The sequence below is a fragment of the Lethenteron reissneri genome, chromosome 1 (assembly GCF_015708825.2).
Source record: "Lethenteron reissneri isolate LAM-NWPU_2019-01 chromosome 1, ASM1570882v1, whole genome shotgun sequence".
In the NCBI taxonomy this organism is placed as follows: Eukaryota; Metazoa; Chordata; class Hyperoartia; order Petromyzontiformes; family Petromyzontidae; genus Lethenteron; species Lethenteron reissneri.
This window is the reverse complement of record NC_083779.1, coordinates 9,644,076-9,669,474: the sequence shown is the minus strand read 5'-3', so window position 1 is coordinate 9,669,474 and position 25,399 is coordinate 9,644,076. Positions and strand designations below refer to the sequence as shown.

Sequence of the window (25,399 nt, the reverse complement as noted above, 5' to 3'; positions counted from 1 at the left end):
GTGGATGAGTGAGTGTGTGGGTAGGAATGAAACACCACCACGCTTGGAACGTATATTTAAGCTGGGTTGGAAGGGGGGAAGGCCGCCTTGACAAAATAATTTGCATATCAAGAGGAATTTAGCATATTTATGGGAAATGCAGGTATGTGATTACTACTACTTGTGAAATGCGTAGGAGGTGGGCGGGGGGTTTAAAGTCATATTATGCCCGTTGATTATGCAGGATTAGCAGCATCAAAGGGAGGGGATAGGGGTGACATTAATAAAGGAATGTTAATAGTATGTAGCTGCAGTAACTAAACCACCACGTAAACAACTAAAGTATAAACTACGTAGACATCTCTAACGGCCAAACTGCCAGTGGCGCGAGACGCGGGGGCGGTACAAGGTAACCACGCCCCCCCGTGATGTCACAGCCATGAGCTCCTCCCCCCATGCCCCTCCCCCTCACCCCCCACGCCCCTCCCCCTCACCCCCCAATCTCCCCCCTGCCCCCCCCTCGCGACCACCTTCAATGTCCCCTCCCCCCCTCGCGAACGCCCCCATTGCCCCTCCCCCTCACCCCCATACCCACCCCTCACCCCCCATGCCCCTCCCTCCCATGCCCCTCCCCCCATGCCCCACCCCCCCCCTCACCCCCCATTCCCCTCCCCCTCACCCCCCATGCCCCACCCACCTTCCCCATGCCCCTCCCCCCCATGCCCCACCCCCCTCACCCCCTCACCCCCCATGCCCCTCCCCCTCACCCCCCATGCCCCACCCCCCTCACCCCCCCATGCCCCTCCCCCTCACCCCCCATGCCCCACCCCCCTCACCCCCCTCACCCCCCATGCCCACCCCCTTCACCCCCAGCCCCTGCCCCCCCCTCCCCCCCATGCCCCTCCCCCCCATGCCCCACCACCCCTCCCCCCCCTCACCCCCCATGCCCCTCCCCCTCACCCCCCATGCCCCACCCCCCTCACCCCCCTCACCCCCCATGCCCCTCCCCCTCACCCCCCATGCCCCACCCCCCTCCCCCCGCTGCCACTTCTGCTGGGGTCGAGTGGAGGCGGCGCGCGCAGTGCATTGTGGGTGGCGAGCGGCTGGTTTGGATTCCCGCTCACGGCCACCGTCAGTGGCGAGCGAAAACTTCTGAAGCGGCGGCTCGCTGGGCCTCCTCTACGTCGACTCAGCCTGAAGGTGAGAACCTCGCGCGGTGTGTCCACATCAGCAGTGGCGGCGGCGGTGGGGGGAGACAGAGGAGGCGCCTGGCCCACAGCCGTCACGTTCTGCGGAGTTCACGGCGCAGCTTCAAGCAGAGCTCGGCCCTGCTGCTGCTGTTGCTGTTGTGGTTACATTATAGTTGTGGTTACATTATAGTTGTGGTTACATTATAGTTGTGGTTACATTATAGTTGTGGTTAAGTTATAGTTGTGGTTAAATTATAGTTGTGGTTACATTATAGTTGTGGTTACATTATAGTTGTTACAGTTGTTGGTCGTGGTTATTGTTGTGATTATAGTTGTGTGGTTGTTACTGTGGTGGCTGTGCAGGTGGTGGCACACGAGTTAACCCATAGCACCAGGGTCTAGCCCTCCTCTTGTACCGAGCCAGGCAGAGCAGTCGGCCCATGGCACCTGAGTCTGGCCCATGACCTCCTCCTGCACTTAGCCTGCCACAGCCGTCAATCCATGGCACCTGGGTTATTGTGGTGATGTCACCGCCACGTAGTGGTGAATGGCGACTGTTGATGTGTGTGGGCTTGTGTGTGAGTGATGGTGAATGCGTGAGTATGATGGGGTGAGTATCATGGTGAGTGTGATGGTGAGTGTATCATGGTTGGTGAGTAATACTGAGTGTGAGTTTGAATAATTATCTTCCCTCTCGCTGTCTCTGCTTTCCCCCCTAACTACCTCGCCTGGTATACAGGAGTTTGTAGGTTCGATCCCGACCCTGATGCCTGCTGTATATTTGGAGTTTGCGTGTCTCTGTCTCTCCACATTAAGAAAGATTCGTTTAAAGTTTTGACTTTAAACTTTTGTGACTGCAGGAATTCATATGCTTGGTTCTTTTGGTAAAGTTACGTAAATAGAAAAAAAAAATCTATTTTTTTAAATAAAAAAATATACAAAATAAGATAAATTGAAAATAATAAAAGCAATTTCTCATTTCTTTTGTTTTCATTACTAATTTTTTTATTTTTTGGTTTTCTTTTTACGTGACTTTACCGAAAGAACCAAGAAGATGAATCCCTGCAGTCACGAAAGCTTTAAATCGAAATTGTTTGGCTGCTATAAATTACACGTGATGATGAGACACTAAGTTGAGCTATCATTGGTGCCAAGTCGCTTCTGAATAAGTAATATTTAAAATAACTTTTTTTTTAAAACACGCTTTAATTAAATGAAATGTACCACGACTCCAGGAAGTGGCCCCGAGGCTTGCCATAACGTAAGGGACCATGGTGATTTATAGCCAACGTTAGTTGAGCGTGGACAATTAGACCCAAGCCGAAACATAACATATAAAATGAATGTTTAAAAATGCTTTTTTTAATAGAATGTAGTTTAGGCATCAGTATGACATAAGTATACCAAGTTTGCAGTCGATACCACATTGGGAAGTGGGTTAAAATTGAGTTGCAAGATTTGAGGATACGACAACAGACACAGACCGAGTGAGTTAAATAAAAGTGCGTAATAAAAGAGATGTTCATCTCAGTGGACCTTACCTGGTGAAATGAAAATTGTTGAGATTTTAGTCTAGTTTTATCTCTCCTTCCCGAGCACAACAACAAGCAGGAGTGGTGGGAGGAGCATTCTCCACTAACGGCGCTTGTGCCAGGATATGTGCACCACAGATATCCATCACATAGAGACCCAGAGAGTCATCACACATAGACCTATACACTCACTACGCACAGACCCTCAGACTTGCACAGAGAACCATAGACTCACCACAGAGACTCATAGACTCATCAGACAGAGACGCATAGACTCACCCCACAAAGACCCATAGACTCACCCCACAGAGACCCATAGAGTTATACAAAAACGCATAGACTCATCACACAGAGAACCACCGACTCAAACAGACTCGCACAGAGCCCTATAGACTCACAAAACAGAGACACATAAACTCACCACACAGAGACACATAGACTCACCTCACAGAGACCCACGGACTTTCACAGAGACCCATAGACTCACCACACAGACACATAGACTCATCTCACAAAGACCCACGGACTATCACAGAGACCCATAGACTCACACACAGAGATCCATCGACTAACAGAGAGACCCAAGGGCTCGCACGTGAATGTGTGGTGATTTAGTTGAAGGTGGAGGGGGGTTACCAGCCCCTCGCACCCATCCAGAACTCCCTGTGGCGCACTGGTGGCTGCGGGCGACATGAGGTTCACAGCTGGTCAGGGTTGGCGCCCCCCCCCCCCCCCCCAAAATGGCATCTCTCACAACCACCGCTGCATTATCAACCGTCACCATTCGCCAATAAGTGACAGTGACGTTACCACAGCGCCTGTGCCAGGCCAGGTGCACTTTGAAGCCACGTGAAGTGTCGAAGGCTGGCTGACCGGAGGTCCTGGAACAGACCCAGGTGCCATGGGTTGGCTGACTGAGATGACTGGCAGCACCACCTGTACCCCGTACTGTGCCAAATTGCTGCATGTTTATCATCCGGTGTTCCGCTCGTTGTTGTGAGTGTCTCTCCTCCGTTGTTGTTGGAGGGCGACTGTCGCCAACTGCCAAGTAGAAGCATCCTTCACGAGCCTCCCTGCAGAGGCCGATCTCGACACCACTGGTACCAGTCGTCGGCAAAGCCCACTCAGCTCCACATCCTCCCGTACCGCATCAGTCCACCTCCACTCCAGCCCATGCCGTGCCCGCCCAGCTCCCTCCATCCACCCACATACTCACTTACCGGCTTACTCACGCACTCACCCACTCATGAAATTTTAAATGCAGGCTACGCAAAGCATCGTGATCAATTTACAACAAAATCTACTCTCAACCACTTAAACCACATATTCGTAAATGATGCGCACCCTAATCAGCCACTATGGCTGTGTGCAGGGTGTTGTGATGTCACGTAGTACGACGTTTTTCTTCCCCCCCCCCCCTTTATAACGCGGCATCTATCTATGGCCTCGTCACATTGGCCTTAATGGACGCGTGGTCTTTGTTGATTGTGAATCGATACTAATTGTATTGATTCCACTCAGTCGATACAGCAGCAAGCTCAAAATGTCCGATTTTATCTGACATTTTCTGCGTTTCACAGATCATACAAAGCAACGGTATTGATGCCTGGTTTGTATGTACTTTTTATAAAAAAAAATTCATGTAGTCTATCAAACTTTTGTATAAATCGCTCTGCAAAAAGTCATTTTGTATGCTAATAAATCAATGTTATGCTAATACAAAATTTAATCATAACCGTGACTCAGTTTACTCCGATGTGGAATGTCATCTTTATCTCGATCCTGTGAGTGTACAATTTTATATGAAACTTCGTTTACTGAGTGAATACAAGACCACTTATATGCTGATGTCCATTTTTATCATAGCTGTGATTCATTCAGCCATTCACTCACTCAGCCACAAACTCACTCAGCCACACACTCACTCAACGACTCACTCAACTACTCAGCTGCTCACTCACTCAGATATTCACTCACTCAACCACTCACTCACTCAATAATTAACTCAACCACTCAACCAATCATTCAACCACCCACTCAATCACTCAACCATCACCCTCTCACTCAACCATTCACTCACTCAGCCACTCACTCAATCACTCAACCACTCGCTCAATAAACCACTCGCTCATTCAACTGCTCGCTCACTCAACCATTCACTCACTCAACCACTCGCTTGCTCACTCAACCACTTACTTGCTCACTAAAGCACTCGCTCACTCAACCACTCACTCAACCACTCACTCAAAGACTCATTTAACCACTCATTCAAGCACTCAAGTACTCACTCCCTCAACCTTTCACTCAACCCCTCACCCAACCACTCGCTCAACGACTAACTCTACCACTCACTCACTCACTCAACCCCTCACCAAACCACTCACTCAACGACTCCCTTAACCATTCACTTAACCACTCACTTAACCACTCACTTAACGATTCACTTAACCACTCACTAGCTCAACCACTCACTCACTTAATGACTTACTCAACCAATTACTTTCTCACTCACTCAGCCACTCACTCCTTCACTCAGCCACTCACCCTGTCACTCAGCCATTCACTCATTTAGCCACTCAGCCACACACTCAACCACTCAGCCGCGCAATCACGAAGCTACTTACTCATGAAGCTACTTACTCAACCACTCACTCAACCACTCACTCACTTAATCACTTACTCAACCACTCAACCATCACTCTTTCACTCACTCAGCCATTCACTCAATCAGCCACACTCACTCAACGACTCACTAACTTAACCGCTCAGCCGCTCAGTCACTCTAACTCAATCACTCAACCACTCGCTCACTCAGCCACTCACTCCCTCACTCCCTCAACCACTAACTGACTGAACCACTCACTCATTTAACCATTTCCGAATTCATTCAACCAGTCACTCAACCATTATGTCGCTGGACGTGTCCCACCTTGATGGGTCTGCGACGTTTCCTTCCAGAGTTATTGCCAAAAAACCACAAACATCCCAGAATCCTCTCGGTTTGGGTCCCATGAGAAACGTCGCATTGAATAAATGTGATTGAATTCTCCCCGCCTGGACGAGCATAATTGAATATGTAAGCATCAGGGTTTGGATCAAACCTACAACCTCCTGTATACCGGGCGAAGTAGTGAACTTCTCGTCACCCGGGTCGCCCTAATCCATTCCCGTATCTCTTCTTCTGTGTGTGTGGTACAGGCGGGTGTCTCAGGTTGCCAGCACCATGTGATGGGAGCTCCAGGGCATGCTGCGTGCTCGCCAGGAGGGGCTGGGTAAGATGGCGTAGTCGCTGGAGCAGCTGCGGGCGCGGCACCGCCGCTCTCACCCTGGCGAAGTGCAGCAACACAGTGGAGCGGCACCAGCGGGACACTCTGGACAACGCAGGCAAGGTGCGCGCCAGCCACTCACTCATCCACTCGCTCACTCACTCACTCAGCCAATCATACAGCCACTCACTTACTCAACCACTAACTTAAACCACTCACTCAACTACTCACTCACTCAACCACTCGCTCACTCAACCATTCACTCAACCATTCACTCACTCAACCACTCAATCAATCACTCAGTCATTAAATCAACCACACACTCCTGCGGTCAAACACTCACTCATTGGTTCAAACACTCACTCATTCAAATACTCATTCAACCACTCACTAATTCACTCAACCACTCACTCACTGAACCACTCACTCGCTCACTCAACCACCCGCTCGCTCACTGAACAAATCGCTCCATCAACCACTCATTCAGCCACTTACTCAACCATTTGTAGTAGGTTCAAAGAGACTTGGACGACGTAGTCGGAGGCACACTTATTTATTAAACGTTCCACTATATACAGGCCAAGGTATACGACACTCGAAGGGGTATCGGCCCCTTCACCCGCCTAACAGGGAGATCCCACAATCTCTGTCCTGGCTAGCCTACTCCCAGGTCCTCCACTACAGAGCTAGTGGAGGCTAGCTGACCCAGCTCTGGTCAAGCTGGGATTACGGCACCCTGAGTCCCCAGACCGGCTCTTATAAGAACATCGGTTCTGGGCTCTCGGAGCCACGCCACTGGCTTGCCCTGGTCGGTCCTTAGAAGGACGGCGATCCAGGGGAGTCCCAGGGCCTATCTAGCCGGTCTTCTTTCTTCGCTGGTTAAAGCTAAACACTGAACCCCGAGCCCACCGGCTCACCGCCTTATATAGCAACTCCCCCACCGGGGGGTGGGGCCGTGGGGGATCACAGCGCCGTTTTAGCCCCCCAGGCTAAAGGTGCGGACGTGGATGTAAGCATCCTTCCGCGTGCGGCCATAACCACCCCTGGTGTGTTTGTCTCAGCTCGTTACCTGTATAAAAGACACCTGAGAGCCAGAAATCTTTCTGATTGAGAGGGGGTCAAATACTTATTTCCCTCATTAAAATGCAAATCAATTTATAACATGTTTGCCATGCGTTTTTCTGGATTTTGTTGTTATTCTGTCTCTCACTATTCAAATAAACCTACCATTAAAATTATAGACTGATCATTTCTTTGTCAGTGGGCAAACATACAAAATCAGCAGGGGATCAAATACTTTTTTCCCTCACTGTATATCACAAACGAACAATTCAAAGCCAAGCTTAAAGTCCAGAACAAGTCTAGAACAAGTCTAGAACATTTATATAACGATAAAAAACAACCTTTGGGTCCTTTACCTGTAAAATGCAGCAGCACGTGTTTTACAACCAGCATTGCTCCCGAGTCGCCATTAACCATGTGACTGGTATATCCGCGCGGTCATTCAATAACCCTGCCAGCCACCTACAGGCCCGACTCAGTCATCACATGCTGCTGTACACACATGCTGCTGTACACACGTGCTGCTGTACACACGTGCTGCTGTACACACGTGCTGCTGTACACACGTGCTGCTGTACACACGTGCTGCTGTACACACGTGCTGCTGTACACACGTGCTGCTGTACACACGTGCTGCTGTACACACATGCTGCTGTACACACATGCTGCTGTACACATGCATTGATGCACTGCACAGCACATCAGGACTTTCACAGAACCACACTTTACTCCCTTGCTCCACAAGGATATAATTAAAAGAGTGATCCATTCCTAATGTGTCACACTCTCCCCCACAAAATGAGTGTCGTCTCGACACTCCATTTTTCTCCTTGGAAACATTTTGCATTCTTTTTCCTTAAACTGGTCATGAAAGGAGTTTATGAAATTGTGAACACAATTTCTCTAGGGATCATATCCCTTCCAAGATAGCGCCACTCCAGAAGCTCTCTATTTTGGGGTGAGCTCCAACTCTTTGTGCAGCCCAATCATTGTATTATGCTTTTGGAATTACCAGACAATCTGGTATTATTACACCATACTTCACATTTTACTGACCACAAATGGTTAGGATTCTTTTCCCAGTACCTGTCAAAATAAAATCCTTTGCAGCTTAAGGCCGTGTAGAATTTAGCTTTTAGGTACTTACTTATCGGCCTACTAACATACTTGAAACCTCTTCCTCACCATTTTTTTTCATTTTAGACAATGACCCCCTCTTAACATATTAAACACAACACTAACAAACCAAAAACATCTTAAACAACTAACAACCATATGACCACAGCTTATATCTTGTCTTGATCACGCATGTTGTCGGGCTTCTTCTTCACTGCCAGCTCTGTCGTCAGCAGGAACTTGATGATGGCGTAATGGCCCATCTTGTTGCGTGTAGGTGTGCTCTTGCCCGGGTACTTGGGTTGCAGCTGCAGCCACAGCACGTGAGGCCTGCGCCTTGGCCCTCACCTCGCCCTTGGGCTGCGTCTCGGCCCCACGGGCCTTGCCGCCCTCGGCCCCGCGGGCCTTGCTGTCCTCAGAATACCCCTTGCCTTTGATCCCCTTGGGCTTGTTTTGTCTCTCAAGTTCCAAGCTGGCTGCTTCATTGACTTTTTCAATCAGCATCTCATCAGTGACAGTGATGTCATCCAGATTGGGCTTTATTTTGGAATTTTATAGAGTCACTGAGCAATCCTGTGCCAATCGATCTCAGGAACTTCCTGTGTACCATATCTGGATTGTACTGGTCATCAGCTCCTTTTTCTTTAGATGCGAATAATAGTCTGTCCTTTAATTCGATAGCTCGGAACAGAAAGTTTTGTGTAGTTTCTCTTGACTCCTGAGAGATGTTCATCAACTTCTGATAGAGATCAGATGTGCTTTCTTCTCTATAGTGTTCCTTCAAAATAGTTTTTAACTTGTAAATAGTCAAATCAGTTTTTATTTCTAGCATGTCCATCAAATTTAGACCAGGACTGATTGCTCTGACTACTGCCTCAATGATGCCAGACTCGGCATGTCCCTTACGGGTACCTGTGTAGATCTGGTGCATCAGATTGGTGTAAAATAACTTGTCTTTCTGCCCTATTTCACCAATCTTCCCACAGATCCTGAATTCTCTCCGTATTGTGACTTCCGGCACATTTCCTAGTCTGGCCATTCGTATGGGATTCAATGCGGCTGTGGTTTTTGTTCCACCTTCACTTGATGTTTTCTTTTCCTCAAGGGTTTTTCTGGATTCTTCTTGTGACTCTTGTATTTCACCATCCATATCTTCAGAAAGTTTTGATGGTGGCAGTGTTTGACACGTTCCATTGCTGTCTTTGTCTTTCTGCTGTATTGTTTCAATGAAAGACATCAGGTTTTGAATGTATGCACAGGCCTCATCATCTTCTTCTTGGTCTTCAACTTCATCAAGTACTCTTTCTGCCATACGAATCAAAGCCCGTCTGCTTTTATCTTCACCAGTCTCATCATCAATGAAACACTTCAAATTTCTGCATGTTTCCATGATCTGGGCTTTCTGCAGCTGATTCAAAGCAGTACTGGCCTTGTGCTGCAGCTGTTCCAGTGCCATGATGTGAAGACCGTTCAGATAATAATAGTACAATTTGTAACGCGCGCAAATTTGCAGACGTAGTGGCCGCAACTCAGAGGCGCGGAGCCAAGCTCAGAGTCGCTCAAAAGCATGATTGTAGAGGTGAGTTTTTAAGTGTCTCTTGAAGGAGGCGATTGAGGTGATGCTGCGAATGTGCAGAGGGATATCGTTCCAGACTGTTGGGGCTGCCACCGAGAAGCGGCGCGTAGACATGACCATCCTGGATCTTGGTATTGAGAGGAGGTCGTGAGTCGCGCTGCGCAGGCATCTGCCGTGTGCTGAGCTGCAAGTTGTCAGTAATGAAGAAAGATACGGCGGGCAGGCGGATATGAAGGCATTGTGGCAGAGGCAGGCGGTCTTGTATGTGACCCTACTGGCAATGGGGAGCCAGTTGAGAGCGCGGAGACGAGCTAGTGAGTCGAGGCGGGGATGAGTGTGGGCAATGACGACGCGTGCTAGGTTATTTTGTAGTCTTTGAAGCTTCCTTAGGTTGCCAGCGGAGGTCCGGACAAGGACGGAGTTACAATAGTCAAGGCGAGACCCAACTATGCAACATGCCAAAGTGTTGGCAATTTCAGTAGAGATGAGAGGACGTATGTGTCTAAGAGCCTTCAGGTGAAAGTTACATGAGCTGATGATATGGTTGGTTTGACGGTCGAAGGATAAAGTTGAATCTAGGATGACACCGAGGTAGCTGAAGTGGTTGGTGAACTTGATGCTATGACCGAAGATGTGTATGTGTGTGGGGAGTGCTGCTGAATTGAGACGTTGCTTGGTACCTAACATGATGGCCACTGACTTTTTCGGATTAAGGGCTAGGTTGTGTGCAGTGAACCATTGTTGCACGGCGGTGGTACATTCCGAGAGCCTCTCGAATCCAGATGCATTGCTAGAATCGATGGCGGTGAATAGAATCGTGTCATCCGCGTATGAGTGATGCTTAATACCGAAGCTTGCAATGAGTCGGCCGATCGGGGAAGTGTAGGCTGTGAAGAGCAGGGGACCTAGAACAGAGCCCTGGGGAACCCCGCATAATGCTCTTGTTTCAGGCGATGTGGACATGCCCACCCTGACTGAAGATTGCCGGTCAGAAAGGTACGAAGCTATCCACTTGAGTGCTGAGCCGCATATACCGAAGTCGGATTTCAGGAGGGAAGTAAGGAGCGAATGGTTGATGGTGTCGAAGGCTGACGAAATGTCCAGACTTACAAGTGCAACAGTTGAGCCGGAATCAACGATCGTTAAAATGTCATCGAGCACCCTAGTGAGTGCTGTTTCTGTGGAATAGTTTTGACGGTAAGCTGACTGGAAGTTGCAGTAGTTTGCGGAGGAGGTGACGTGTGGTTGTAGCTGGGCGAGGGCTAGTCGTTCAAGGAGTTTAGAGAGGTTAGAGAGGTTAGTGATGGGACGATAACTAGATGGGTCATCCGGATCTAGATTTGGTTTCTTTAACAAGGGAGAAACCAGGCCAGATTTGAGGTTGGACGGAAAACACCCCGAAGAGAAGGAGGCATTTGCGATGTTCCTGATCATGATGGCGAGTTCCGGAGCACATTGCTTGAACAAGGAACCTGGGAGCACGTCGAGTGGAGATGACTTCAAAGGAAGTGATTCAATTAAAGCGAAAACGTCTTTTGTAGACACAGGCTTTAGCATAGTTAGAAGAGTGTCTGGGTTAGTGCTTACAATTTTAGGTACCATGAGCGGGGTACAATGGTGCAATGTGTCAGTAGACGTGCACGAGTTTGCGACGGCGATTAGCTTGTTGTTGAAGTAAGTATTAAAAGAGGTGGCAAGTTTCAGTGAGGCAAGGGGATCGCTAAGGTGAGGGACCATGGTGCTACCAGGATGGAGAAGATCTTTGAGAGTTTTCCATAGAATGCGCGGGTTTCCGGTTGCTTTTTTGATGCGTTCCTCAATGTGGGAGGAACGTGAGACAAGGATCAGTTTGTTAGTTTTCCTGCAGGCGACTCTGTAAGCAAGTCGATCAGCAGGTAGACCACTGCGGGATGCGATACGTTCAAGACGCCTCCTGGTTCGCTTAGCAATGATGGCATCTCTTGAGAGCCAGTGAGTGTCGTGAGAAGACTGCCTAGCGGTTCGTGATTTTAATGGAGCTAGTTTGTCCAGCGCCGCCCTCATGTCAGCTTCTAGTTGGAGAGCGCAGACGGTTGGATCCGATGATGGGGATAACATTGAAAGCGAGTTTGCAAGGAGGTGACGAAAAGCAGAAAATTCGATACCCTTAAAATTACGCAAGTTGCGGGTGAATTTGATGGTGATTGGCTTCGGAAATTGGAGGGAAGAAAGTATAAGGCGGTGGTCGGAGTAACCAGTTTGGAAAACTCCCAGTGCAGTGATGCGTCGGTGCTGGTTAGGTTCCAGAACCAGGTCGAGCATGCTCTCAACGTTTGTTGACGAAGCTCTGGTGGGGCCTGAGTTTGTGATGACCAGGTTATGGCAGGCCAAAGTTGACTCAAGGTGACTATCGATGGAGGCTGGGGTATTGCCGGGGCAATTGAAGTCGCCTGTAAGCACGAGCCTGTGAGATGGGTTAGGAATCAGATATAGGAATTCCGAAAGCTCATTTACGAAGGTGTTGATGCTGCCATCTGGAGGGCGATAGATGGAAATAATGTAAAAGCACTCGTTGTTAGTAGTAAGGGATACGGACTGGACCTCGAATGTGGCCTGAGCCATTGGTAGATGGAGCTCTTTAATTTTCAAGTGAGCATTGTAAACGACCGCTAAGCCACCACCCCGCTGGTTAGTTGCGCGAGGTTTATGTAGAACCTTGTATAAATATATTTATATATTCTGCCTTTACAATTGCTTGGTCCGTCTCATTGGAAGAGTTAATCCCCGTCAGTGAATTCTGAGAAACTCTCCTGCCAGGCTCGCCAAAATATGTTGCACACTCGAAATGAAGGACATGGGCAGGTGCTCCAAATCGAGGGCAAGCACATTTATTGTGGTTAATAGCAATCTTGTGAAGAACAACACCGTCACTCTGTAAATTGCAAAAGCACGTGTGTTACAACCAGCATTGCTCCTGAGTCGCCATTAACCATGTTGCTGGTTTACACGTGCGGTTATTCATTAACAGTTTTCTCTTAAACCCAATTCTACTACTGATAAACCATCTTTGTCTTTGACAATCACATTTGCACATCACTATTCGAATATTCCTTTAATCCTAAGCTGTATGTCTATCTATACCATCCACCTATATCGGTATCTTACACCCATTATATGTACTGCATGTGTACAGTATACGTACTGTATATCACAATTGTACAGCTTAATACTTTAAATGTGTTCTATTCTCAATAGCATTGCAAGTAGTCATACTCTGGGTACATGGGCATGGTTATAGACTAAACAGTATTAGAGTTAGAGAATTACAATGAAAGTAAGTAATCACAGTGCATAATCCCTTTACAATGCACAGTGCTAAAACGCCTCTAATTGCATATATCACAAACGAACAATTTAAAGCCAAGCTTAAAGTCTAGAACAAGTCTAGAACATTTATATAACGATCAAAAACAACCTTTGGGTCAAATTTCGATTTAAAGCTTTCGTGACTGCAGGGATTCATCTTCTTTGTTCTTTCGGTAAAGTCACGTAGAATGGAAATAATAAAAATAAAACATAATAAAATAATTCTCACGATGTTTTATTTTTATTATTTTATTTTTTCCATTCTACGTGACTTTACTGAAATAACCAAGAAGATGAACCTTTGGGTCCTTTACCTGTAAAATGCAACAGCACGTGTTTTACAACCAGCATTGCTCCCGAGTCGCCATTAACCATGTGACTGGTATATCCGCGCGGTTATTCAATAACCCTGCCAGCCACCTACAGGCCCGACTCAGTCATCACATGCTGCTGTACGCACGCGCTGCTGTACGCACGCGCTGCTGTACGCACGCGCTGCTGTACGCACGCGCTGCTGTACGCACGCGCTGCTGTACGCACGCGCTGCTGTACGCACGCGCTGCTGTACGCACGCGCTGCTGTACGCACGCGCTGCTGTACGCACGCGCTGCTGTACACACGTGCATTGATGCACTGCACAGCACATCAGGACTTTCACAAAACCACACTCTTTACTCCCTTGCTCCACAAGGATATAATTAAAAGTGATCCATTCCTAATGTGCCACATAGAGCAGTGTATGGTGTACTGTTTACTAGTGTAGTGTATAGTAGTCTATAGTATCATAGTATATAGTGTAGTGCAGAGTATAGTATTATAGTATAGTGTGGATAATAGTGTAATGTATAGCAGTTTATAGTAGTGCAGTGTATTGCATAGTGGCGTTTTTATTTTCTAATAGCTTCCGTATTACCCCCCCCGCCATGCATAATGAATAGATGTTATCTATCAGCTTAACTTAGCGTACCTATTAATCAGCTCAACTTCCACCCCCCCCCCTTTGTTCTCCAATACCCCCTCTCTCCCGCATAATGAATAGATGTTACTGGTAGGAACCTCCTGGTTACACCAGCCCACAGGGGATTATTGTGTCCGTCTGTCTGTCGTGCGGGGAGGGGCTGGGTGGGGAGGGAGGGGCTGGGTGGGGGAGGGGCTGGGTGGGGAGGGTGGGGAGGAGCTGGGTAGGGAGGGTGGGGAGGGGCTGGGTGGGGGGGTTTGGCTGGGTCGGGAGGGGCTGGTCACCCCGTGGTGCCCCTAAAAAACTCAACGTTTCACCTACTCACGCCGGCTTGTGCCCGCCCTCACAGTCGGGCATATTTGCGGAATACACCACGCCGCCGTTGACCCTGGCCATTGACCGAGCAACCCAACGTTCCTGCCAGCTCCCTCCGCAGGACAATGTGTTATCAATTGGCTTAACTCAGCGTAGCACTTGCCCCCTCCCGACCCCTCAACAGCATCCCCCGACCTTGCCCCCCCTCTTACCCTATATAGTCTCTCTATTAGCTCTCTTCACTTATCACAGTGAATTTGGCTGTAACGGTTCCACCTGAAGACGGAGGCTATCGAAACGTCGTGATTTAATTTAGTTGTTTTTTCATTTATAATTTTTTTACTTACGTGACTTTACCGAAATAACCAAAGAGTGAATCCTTGCAGTCATGGACACTTTAAATCTGGTTATGATAAATATAGTTTAGTTTTCGTTTTATTGATTTGCTCACCTTTCCAATTCATTGCACTCCAAACGTGTTTTGTATTGTTTGTTCTTGTTGTAACCTTCTGACCCCGTGCCCACTACTCGACATCTGTGTAAAAAGAGCTTTTAGCTCATCGGATTCCTCCTGTAGTATTAAGTCACCGATTCTGGGGTTGGGATGTACCCGTGACGTCTCCACGCGGCGATGAAATCAAACGCTCGTCATTGTTTGTGACGTCATTTCTCGATGACGTCAGCGCGTCGATGTCGAGACGGTGACGCCATCTACACGATCTTGATATGATGACGTAATCGCGACGTTATTGAGCCAATGACGTCATCGCGGTGTCCCCCCACTCGAAGTTTTTTTGAGGGGATCCGGTTCCCTGCTCAACAGCTGTTCCGCCGGTTCCCGGATCCGGTTCCTCTGGGCAAGTGTCACCACCTCGCCCCCGTCTCGCCGCCCAACGCCGCTTCGCTGCCGCGATGTTCCAAGTCTCGTCGTAGCGTCTCAACGCCTCTCCTCTCTCTCCTTCCCTCCCTCTGCAGCCGAAACAACCCATCCTAGCGCGTGCTGCGGGTGCAGTGGTGGTGGGGTGGGTGTCGTGGCCTCGCCGGCTATGCCGCGGCGGCGGGGTACGGGCCGCTCTGTTGCCTCCGCACCGCGCGGACGCCGCCGCTGCTGCTGCCGCTGCCGCGGGTTCGCTGTGGGGTGGATTCGCGTTCGAAGCCTGGCACCGAACCTCGGCGTTTAAACGCCGCCGTGCCCCGCCCGGGGCTACTCGCGGGTCGGCCCGTGGTCGCTCGAAAACGACGGCGATCGGTTCCGTGCGGATCGGGGGAATACGCCCGAAGAAGCGTGCGCGGCCTGGGAGGTGGTGAGTGGCTTGTACTTGTAATGTTTGTCGCGTTCGTCGTTATCCGCGTTACCGTGTAAGAGCAAACCTTCTTGTCGACGCACTGCTGGATGAAGCGGGGTCTGCGCCGACTCGTGCGAGTTCGTAGGGAGTCGCATGGCCACACTGCACGCTGGCCAGTGCAGGGAGACAGCCGTGGCGACACACACAGCACAGTAGAAGTGCGCCAACGCTGTTTGCGATGTAAGTGGGGATCGGACAAGATCCTCGGCTGCTGATGAGTGGATAACAAACACCAAGCCCATGCAGACTGGTAGTCAACACGCAATCTGGGCCGCCTACGGGCACCACGCAGACAGATCGGCGGTCGACTCGTTAACGCCCCGATCTCGGTGGGCTTCACGAAGGGGATGTGTTGGTCACGCAACAAAACACACACCGCGCTAGTCACGCAAATAGCGTTAATCTTATTCATTTCCTATTCATTTATACTCACAATGTAGGCATGTGTGTTCGGATCCTCCTTCCAACTCTTACTAATAACAATATACACACCTATATCACTTTTTACAATACAAATATTAAAGCAAAAATAAACATTACAACTATTGAATCATGAATGCATTTTAAACAATTTTTTAAAATATTTTGAGGGAACTCCCCCAAAGATCCGCTACATGTTGTAATGACTGCCAGTGTCGTGTGGAGCTCTCGTGACACCGCGACGCTGACGTTGATGGATGACGCAACCTCCCGGGTGCTCCCACTTTGTACTGTGTGGTGAACTTTTTTCGCACCCTACCTAGCCGACCGTGCTAATCGTAGGTGCAGTGTTGAGTCTGGTAGTTGTTCGTCTTTGGGCAGTATGTATGTGTATTGCACTTTTTTCGCACCGTACATAGCCAACCGTGCTAATTGGAGGTGCCGGGGAAGCACAGCAAACTAAACGCAAAAAGCAGTTCAAAAGAGATGAGTTTTCAATCTAGATATAATGATCACATGACGCGTGTGCCGTAATGACATTCCGTTAACGCGGAAATTCGATTTTGTGAATCAAAAAGTGTCTAATTTGTAAATTGCATTAACGCGAAATGTCGTAAACCGATCGTGTCGATAACTGTTCCTGGAAGGACGTGTGCTTCAGGAACAATGACGAAAAATACCGAACAAAAATTCAAAAGTGCATCAAAACACGTGCTCGATAAGAGAACGCGCGGATTAATCAAACCGTAAATAAAGCAACTAAAAACTTAATGCACACGTCAAGAACACTGCATTTTAAAAAGGATAAATATATAATAGGTAACGCTTTGAGCAATGGCCCTTCATCCTCTTCTTTATTCTTCTCTCTTCTTTCTTTCTTCTCTCTTCTTTTTCTCTTTTTTTAATACATAAAAGTCTCCGCGCGCGCTTGCGAGGGATTTGGCTCTCGAACGGTGGGTTTTATGCCCAAAAAATATTTGCTAGCCAGCACGCCCTGAGCCCCGCTGTGGGAATAGGCAATTTCTTTTTCATGTCCGTCACCTTTAAATGAGTTAAGTTAGCGTTTCTTTGAGATTTTGATTAATTAATTGAGTTAGTTTTATAGATTAATTATTTATTTCCCTTCGCCGTGCGCTGGGTGACACCGCAGCCTGCTGCACTTGCGCACAGCACCCACGAGGTTACCCCCAGCAATCCACACGCGCCATTGCCCAAGGTAAGTCGCACACTTTTGTATTATATGCATTTATATAAGACGTCAGTCCCATTAATTAGTCTTATAAGCATTTATCTAATTACACTTTGCACTGCTCACATGGGTTGCCCCTAGCAACGCACACACGATCGCCACACATTTTCATTCGCCTTATACATGCAGCAAAAACACACACCGTGTAAATTCTTCACAGTGCGATGTCCTCTTCTCCCCACCCCAATGATACCCCAATGTTTCCTGAAACTACTATAGAGCCCCTACATATCATTCTTATAGCGCTTACATGCCATTATTGTCGCGTGGCCGGGGGGAAAGCGGCCCAGCCGCCAGCCTGCCAAGGTGACACCTCGGCGGGCTGGTAAATCTAGGCGAGGCTGGGGGCTCTGCGCGGGACTAGGCCTCACCACGGCACTCTGTCTGCTTACTACTTTGTGCTATAGATGCGATATATACTGCTATACAGTCAGCATGTACTACTGTAGTGATAGCAGGTACCACCACAGTCAGTATGCACTGCTGTAGTGAAAGCAGGAACCACCAAAGTCAGTATGCACTGCTGTAGTGAAAGCAGGTGCCACCAAAGTCAGTATGCACTGCTGTAGTCATAGCTGGTACCACCACAGTCGGTATGCACTGCTGTAGTGATAGCAGGTACCACAACAGTCGGTATCCACTGCTGTAGTGATAGCAGGTACCACAACAGTCGGTATGCACTGCTGTGGTGATAGTAGATTCTGCTATCGAGTTGGTAGATACTGTTTGTAGAGTTAGTAGATACTAAAACAGTCAGTATATACCACTACGGCCAGTAAATACTGCGACAGTCAGTAGATACTACTACGGTCAGTAGTTACTACAGTCAGTAAATACTACTAAACAGTCAGTAGATACTACTGGCTCAGTAGATACTACTGTACAGTCAGTAGATACAACTACTGAGTCAACAGATACTACTTTGTTGTATGTAGGGTGTGTAGGTATATATACCTACGCGGGGGTAAATATATTTTATGAGGGATGGGGGGGTCGTCAATTTTCACAAACCTTTTAGATCAACCATTTACCCCCCACTTTCTCTAACTTTTTGGACCTCTGCAAGCCTCTTATTATTTTGTTGGTGGAGAAATGGACAAACGGCCCATCAGGCTTTCACAATTGCTTAGTATCTGTGTATGTATATGTAAGGTTTTTAAGAGAAGTTTTGATATATTTTTTGCCCGGGCAATGCCAGGTTCTTCCCGCTAGTCTTCTTACCTATAAAAGGCATTCTTTATCCGTCTGACCATCTGTCTGTCCGTGCACGCGCGCTTGCAAGGGATTTGGCTCTCAAACGGTGGTGTTTATGTGAAATAAAATCTGCCTGGTACCATGCCGTAAGCATCACGGTGGGCAAGCGCTATTCAGTTTTCCCATCACTCACCTTTAAAATAGCGTTTTTTGCGATATCTTTATTAAAATATTGAGTTCCAATATTTTTTTTATTTCCCTTCGCCGGTCGGGGCGGGACAACGTCCACAGCTGCGCATGTGCACAATACTCATCACGGTTAGTCCCTACAAACTCTCACGCGCCATTGCCGGAGGTGTGCGGGCTTTTTTAGTCGCCTGCATACTCTATAAGGTACGTCGCACACATTAGTATTATACGCATTTATTAAATTACACTTTGCACTGCTGACAGTGGTTGCCCCTAGCAATGCACACACGATCAGCACACATTTTTATTCGTGTTAAAAATGCAACAAAAACACACACAACGCTGAGCTTAATTCTTCAAAGTGTGATGTTCTCTTCTCTCCACTCCACCCAAATGCGTCCTGTTACTACTATAGAGTCCCTAGATATTAATATTACCGCTTAGATAGTATTATTGTAGCACAGCCGGGGGGAGCGGCCCAGCCCACACCCTGCCAAGGTGACACCTCGGCCGGCTGGGCAATCTAGGCGAGGCCGTAGGCTCTGCACGGGACTAGGCCTCACTACGGCAATGTTAAGTATTATTTCCTTGCTTCTTTCCCTAAACTCACGTTTACAGAAACCCATTTTTTTATATTCACCTTGTTAATATTACATTAACTCTGTGCAGACAACTATTTTTGTTTGTCTGCTCACAAAAAATATTTTTTTATTACCTTGGTCATTTCTAATATTCTTATTATCGTGTCAACTCACGTTGACAGAAACCTGATTTTTAAATAATCACCTTGCAAATATTACATTCATAATGTTTGTGTTCTCACAACAAAGATTTCTAAATTTACTTAGAGAATGTTATTATCTTTCTTAATGTGTCTACGGCCTTGTGTGCGTGCGAGCGTGCGAGTCTATGTGGGTGTCTGCCACCATGTGTGTGTCTACGTTTGTGTGTGTAGTGGGTTCTTTATGACGGCGTAGACGACTCGGTAGAGGCAACGTTTATTTATTACAAGGGCGTAACACAACACGATACAGCCTTCCACTTGAAGGGGTAACGGCCCCTTCACCCGCTGCTAGCTGGGGAGGTATGCCTACGGCTAACTCGCCCTACTCCTGGGCTATGGTCTCGGGTCCTCCGACTAAGAGGGTCCTAGGGGAGGCTAGCTGACCTGACCCAGGCAAGGTACAGGTCTCGACCACCAGCCACACGGACCCAGCCCGGATAAGGATGTCGGGCTCCGGGGCTTCCAGGGTCGCACCACTGGCTCACTCTGCCCGGCGCTGATAAGGATGGTGGGTCAGATGAGTCCCAGGGTCCTAGCTAGCCGGTCTTCAGTCTTCACTGGCTCTTCTGTCTTCAGCTGGCACATACTGCCCGAACCCTCCCGGGGTCCGACCTTTTATCCTGCTCTGTGGCTTGCGCCACACCTCCCTTCCCGAACCTTCCAACAGGTTCTGGAAGGGTGACATCATTCCCCTACAGCCCCCTACTTTGGGGGCTGTGCCCATTCGTTCCAAGATCCGTTTTCCCGGCTGACTGTTGGCCCCTTGGGTCATACTCCACTGGCACTGGCTCAGCCTGTTGACTGCCCCCTATTGGCAAGTAGTAGCTATCACCCGGAGACTGTGTACGTTCGCCCAATAACACCGTTACATATGTATCAAGTCCATGTGTGTGCGAGTCGATGTGTGTGTGTGCATGAGTTGATATATCTGTGTGTCCGTCGATGTGTGTATGTGTTCGTCAATGTGTGTGCATGGTCTGTGTCTGTAGACAAATAATTATTTTTAAAAAAAATTGACATTTCCTAATATTTACGTGTGTCTAAGTCCATGTGTGCGTGTGAGTCGATGTGTCTGTGTGTGTGAGTCGATGTGTCTGTGTGGCTCCATGTGAGTGTGTACGTCCATTTCTTTGCGTGTGTGTAGGTGCATATGTGTGTGCGAGTCCGTTCGTGTGTGTGAGTCGATATGTGTATGTGTCCGTCGATGTGTGTGTTAGTCAATGTGTGTGCGTAGTCTGTGTGTGTGCGTAGACAACTAAAATTTGGAAATTAAGTTAGTAAAGTTTTTTATATTTACGTGTGTCTAAGTCCATGTGTGCGTGTGATTTTACGTGCCTGTTTGTGTCGATGTGTGTGTGTCGACGTGTCTGTGTGTGTGAGTCGATGTGTGTGCAAATCAGTACATTTCTAAATTGTATGTGTCTAACTACATATGTCCGTGTGAGTTGATGTGTGTGTCTGCGTCGATGTGTCTGTGTGTGTGAGTCGATGTGTGTGGCTCCATGTGAGTGTGTACTTCCATTTCTCTGCGTGTGTGTAGGTGCATGTGTGTGTGTGAGTCTATGTATGTGTGTAAGTGCAACTAAAAAATCTATTGTGTGTGCGTGCAAATCTACGTGTCAGTCTGTATGTGTGTAAGTCCATGTGTGTGAGTCGCTGTGTCTTTGTAAGTCGATGTGTGTGTGTGTCCTTCGATGTCTGTGTTAGTCAACGTGTGTGCGTAGACAACAAAAATTTGGAAATTAAGTTAGTACATTTTTTTATATTTATGTGTGTGTCTAACTACATGTGTGCGTGTGAGTCAATGTGCGTGTCTGCGTCGATGTGTGCGAGTCGGTGTGTGTGTGTAGCTCTATGTGATTGTGTAAGTCCATTTCTTTGTGTGTAGGTGCATGTGTGTGTGTCAGTCCATGTGTGTGTGTATCTAAAGTCGATGTCTGTGTGTGTGAGTCCATATGTGTGTGTGTAAGTCGATGTCTTTGTGTGTGTGGGTCAAAGTCTGTAAGTTTGTGTAGGTCGATGTGTGTGTCGGTCTTTTTCGCCCGGGCAACGCCGGGTATTTCCCGCTCGTCACATAAAATTGACTACTCGAAGAGATAGTAGGTATAGCGATTAAGACTGCAATTTACACCGTGGGGGCTGATAATTAAATGTTTAAAATGTTTTCAGACGATCAGCTTTTAAATAGGCATATTAATAGTTAACTTACAGTGGTTATTGGGTAACAGACCCCTAAATAGTCAAAAAAGTATGATGACTCAATAAAAAAAATGTTGCATTGTGGGAAGATTCGTTCTTGTGAAGACAAGGCACAATCCACTTGGCAATGCATTATGGACTCATTCACCATCTCCGTAAAAAGGAATTTACATGCTGCCCCTGCATATCTGAGGTGGAGAAATGCGAGAGATATATGTGAGAATTTAAATGTGAGGTACACATTGCATGAAGCTAAACTAGAATGGGATAGGGTTTGCCGACCACTCAGGAGTGAGTAAAGTTACGCTTTAAGTGAAGGTCGAAGCGTTGATTCCATATTGTTGGCTGAACGAAGTGAAGCGAATGGATTTTGACAGGTTATGTCACTGACATGGGGAGATGGAGCGATGAGATCGGCTCACGTGTGCAGGCGCTGGGGTGGCTTGTCGCATCACAGGTATCATGAGAGGTGGCAGCAGCTTGGGAAGGCCTTCATCCAGCAGTGAATTGACCATGGTTTAATGATGCTGGAACAACACTTATTGGAACAAAAAAGCGAATTGGAAACAGTGTCACTTGAAACTGAGCCCAGTAAATTCGTTGCCATACCTAAGTCTGGTATGAATCTCAAGGCTGGATTGTAATGCCAAACCCACATTATGTGAGTTGCAAAAGAGATAGTTTGCAAATTCTTTTCAAAACCAGTCACTACTGTGCAAAGCAAACCACCACGCCTCACCAATTTTGTCATTAACGATTCAATATATATTCTGCAGGCCTATGAGCAAATCACCTGGAATGTGCCTGATCTGGTCCCATCTCGGAAGCTAAGGAGACTTGAGCCTGGATAGGGCTATGGATAGGCGACTACCCCAGTATGACGGTGCTCAAGGCTGCTGCTGGGCTATGTTGTCAGCAGAGGAAAATTAAACTACATGTATGTATGTTGAATTTATTTCGTACCGTACATAGCCAACTGTGCTAATCTAAAGTACTATTAACCAACATCTATGATCCCCACCTGAACCAATCTGCACTGATCAGCGTGGTGAAATATGGTCACAGCCACCACGACCCGCATGGCATCCAGCAGAGAATTGACAAATGGTGGTCGCTAATATTCCCTTACCATGCCGTTCATCTAGCTGGCACATTTCCAGCCTGACCAATTAATCGCCCACGCCCTGGGCAGTATTATGCGCACGGTGTAATGTTACACAGTGCGCATGACAGTGCTGTCGTTTTCTATGGATGATCGCGAATCTGACCTATTCACACAAAGTCCTGTATACATTTAAGGTACATTCCCTTCTAAGTCACAGTCAAACATTCTCCACATTCTCTATCCACATCCCCCTGTTTAAGGCAGAAGGCGCTTTGTTTGTCCAGTGCGTAATGGCTAGGCGAGATAGAATGCAACGTTTGACTCTAATGGGGGAAAATGGTATTCACTATTGTTGATCCATGTGATGCAATGCATAGGATCACCAAGGGTTCAAATTGTTCCAGCCCTAATTTTACGTGAGTGTGCTTGCCCATGCAAGTCGTCGATACAAACAGTCATACATTAAATTAATTCTTCCACGAGAAGCCACACTAATAGCGAAAAGTATGCCCAGGCTGGATTATTACACTTGAAATATGTAGCCTTACCATTGAGGAACACAGACGGTAAGAATGACTCGCTTGAGTGATTGTGTGCACTTACACGCTTGTGCTTGTGTATGTGTACACGTAGGTGTGTATTTTGCAGAGCGGTAGTGATTATCTCACTGCACTAAAACCCGCATTCTATTCCCGCTAATGGCCAACATCAGTGATGGATATCTGAACCGGTTCTTGGCCTCCTCTAGGTTGATTCAGCCTTAAATGAGTATATCATACAGTGTGTAAACATCGGCATTGGGGAGGCAAAGGTGGCCGGGCGTAGTACCAGCTACCCACCCTCTTGTGTGCCATGCCAGCCTTAATGGATATTCGCAAATAGAACTTGCACCAAAAGTATTTTAGAAGCAATAAGGGGGATCTTGGTTTTGTTTTGTGTGCACATGTGGGAAGTGGTGGCGTAGTGGTTAGTGCCCTGTGCTACTCAGCACTAACCCAGCTACTTGGCTTTGATTCCTGACCATGGATAACATCAGTGGCGAGTGATTTTAGAAATAGGCCTCCCCTAGGTCGGTGCGAATGAGTAACTGGCACGGTGTATGAATATCCATCACTGGAGAAACAAAAATGTCAATGCGTGCTGCTGACTTATCACCCCCTTCGTGTGCTCTGCTCACTGACAGCACTTGTTTCACCGTCTGAATGGCCAGATGTGGGATCTTTGTGTGTGTGTGTGTGTGGCCTTCATAGGTGCTCGCCAAAGCACTTGCTCAGACTGATAACTCTGAAAGTCTAGCTCGCCGGTGTGATTTTGCGTTATCTCGCGTGTTGTTCGGCATGATGACCTTCCTGAAAAGTTTGAAGACTTCCGAAAGGCTTTCCTGGGTAAACTGAGGACAACTGCTACCGCTGCATATGTATTAGCAGTTGTTTTTGTGCAGCTAGATCTCTGATGTGTTTTCGAGTTGTACCAGTAACTTCAGAACCAAATTCAATTCATAAAGAAGAAGCCCCCGAGTACGTGGAGCGAAACGTCGGATATCGTGCGGAACAGCACCCGCTACAACCCGAAAATTCATAACCTGAGAGTTTTACGGCAACCGCAAAAACTACGCAGTGGTATAACTCTAAGCTTGACCACGTCATTTTAGGTTTCTGTGTCTTCGTTGATCTCGGTGGCGAGATGTTAACTACCTCGCCTAGTATGCAGGAGATCGTGGGTTTGATCCTGACTGACTCCTGTGTAACTGGAGTTTGCATGTTCTCTCCCTGTGGTCGTGTGGATTTTCTCCGGTTCCTCTGGTGTTTCGCTCCACATTTAGAAACTTGCGTTTCGAGTATTTGGCCGCTATAAATTTTCCACATGATAAACCACATCTTTGAGCTATCATTTGTGGCCAGGTCACTTATGAAAAAGAGCTATATAGCTCAGTGGGCCTTATCTGGTAAAATGACCATAGTTTTTAGTTTCACATTTACATTTACAATGTCTCGCATATGGAGCTGGTAATGGCACTGCCGTTACAAATACACATAATTTGTACATTTTCATATTTGCATCATTGTTATTGTGCAAGATTGCTTCAGACATATGTCTGCAGTAGTTTCACAGTAGGGGATGACGCTACTATGTATAATCCCAAGTGAGTAATTTGCAGGTATTTTTTTTTTTATTTGGCGAATGAACCTTATGGTGGGACCCCGGGGTCCCAAATAAACGGAAGTCAAAATCGTAATTAATTAATTTATTTTTGGCGACTCCGTCCCACCGTGCACATAAACGCCGCGACCCACCTGGCACGGAGCATTCTGTTGTCATGTCCTCCAAGCGCAGCGAGGACGATTGCGCAGAAGAGCCGAACAAGCGAATGCTCTCTATGCTCGGGTATGGGCAGGATCTTAAGTCCTATCCAAAGCTGCTCAAACTGCCGACACGACTTAAGTCATTTATTTGTCACAACGGTATGCATAATACAGTTAAACTGCTGTCTTATCTTTATTATTATTTGTGACCTACCAATGTCTGCAGCCAGGATCAATCGATGACCATATTATTCTCTGCAGATATTTAACA

The 25,399-nt window shown here is 47.5% G+C and overlaps 2 protein-coding genes across 5 annotated transcripts in view; one reads left to right on the top strand and one right to left on the bottom strand.

Moving 5' to 3' along the window:
* LOC133341819 (nascent polypeptide-associated complex subunit alpha, muscle-specific form-like) overlaps positions 1-8,649 on the bottom strand; it is a 34,316-nt gene extending 25,667 nt beyond the window's left edge. Inside the window, exons 1-2 of the mRNA XM_061550619.1 lie at positions 8,494-8,649; positions 8,336-8,453 (exon numbers count right to left, since the gene is read on the bottom strand). Of these exons, the coding sequence (XP_061406603.1) occupies positions 8,336-8,453; positions 8,494-8,649 (274 nt within the window). The remainder of the gene's footprint in view (positions 1-8,335; positions 8,454-8,493) is intronic.
* LOC133345691 (tyrosine-protein kinase Fer-like) overlaps positions 1,112-25,399 on the top strand; it is a 68,220-nt gene continuing 43,932 nt past the window's right edge. For 2 of the 4 annotated variants that reach the window (XM_061556931.1, XM_061556698.1), the window contains exon 1: positions 15,180-15,643. The gene's annotated coding sequence lies outside the window, so the exon portion shown is untranslated. Of the gene's footprint in view, positions 1,180-3,753; positions 3,802-5,899; positions 6,091-15,179; positions 15,644-25,399 lie in introns of those variants that run through there. The other 2 variants (XM_061556758.1, XM_061556846.1) reach the window with 2 other exon arrangements.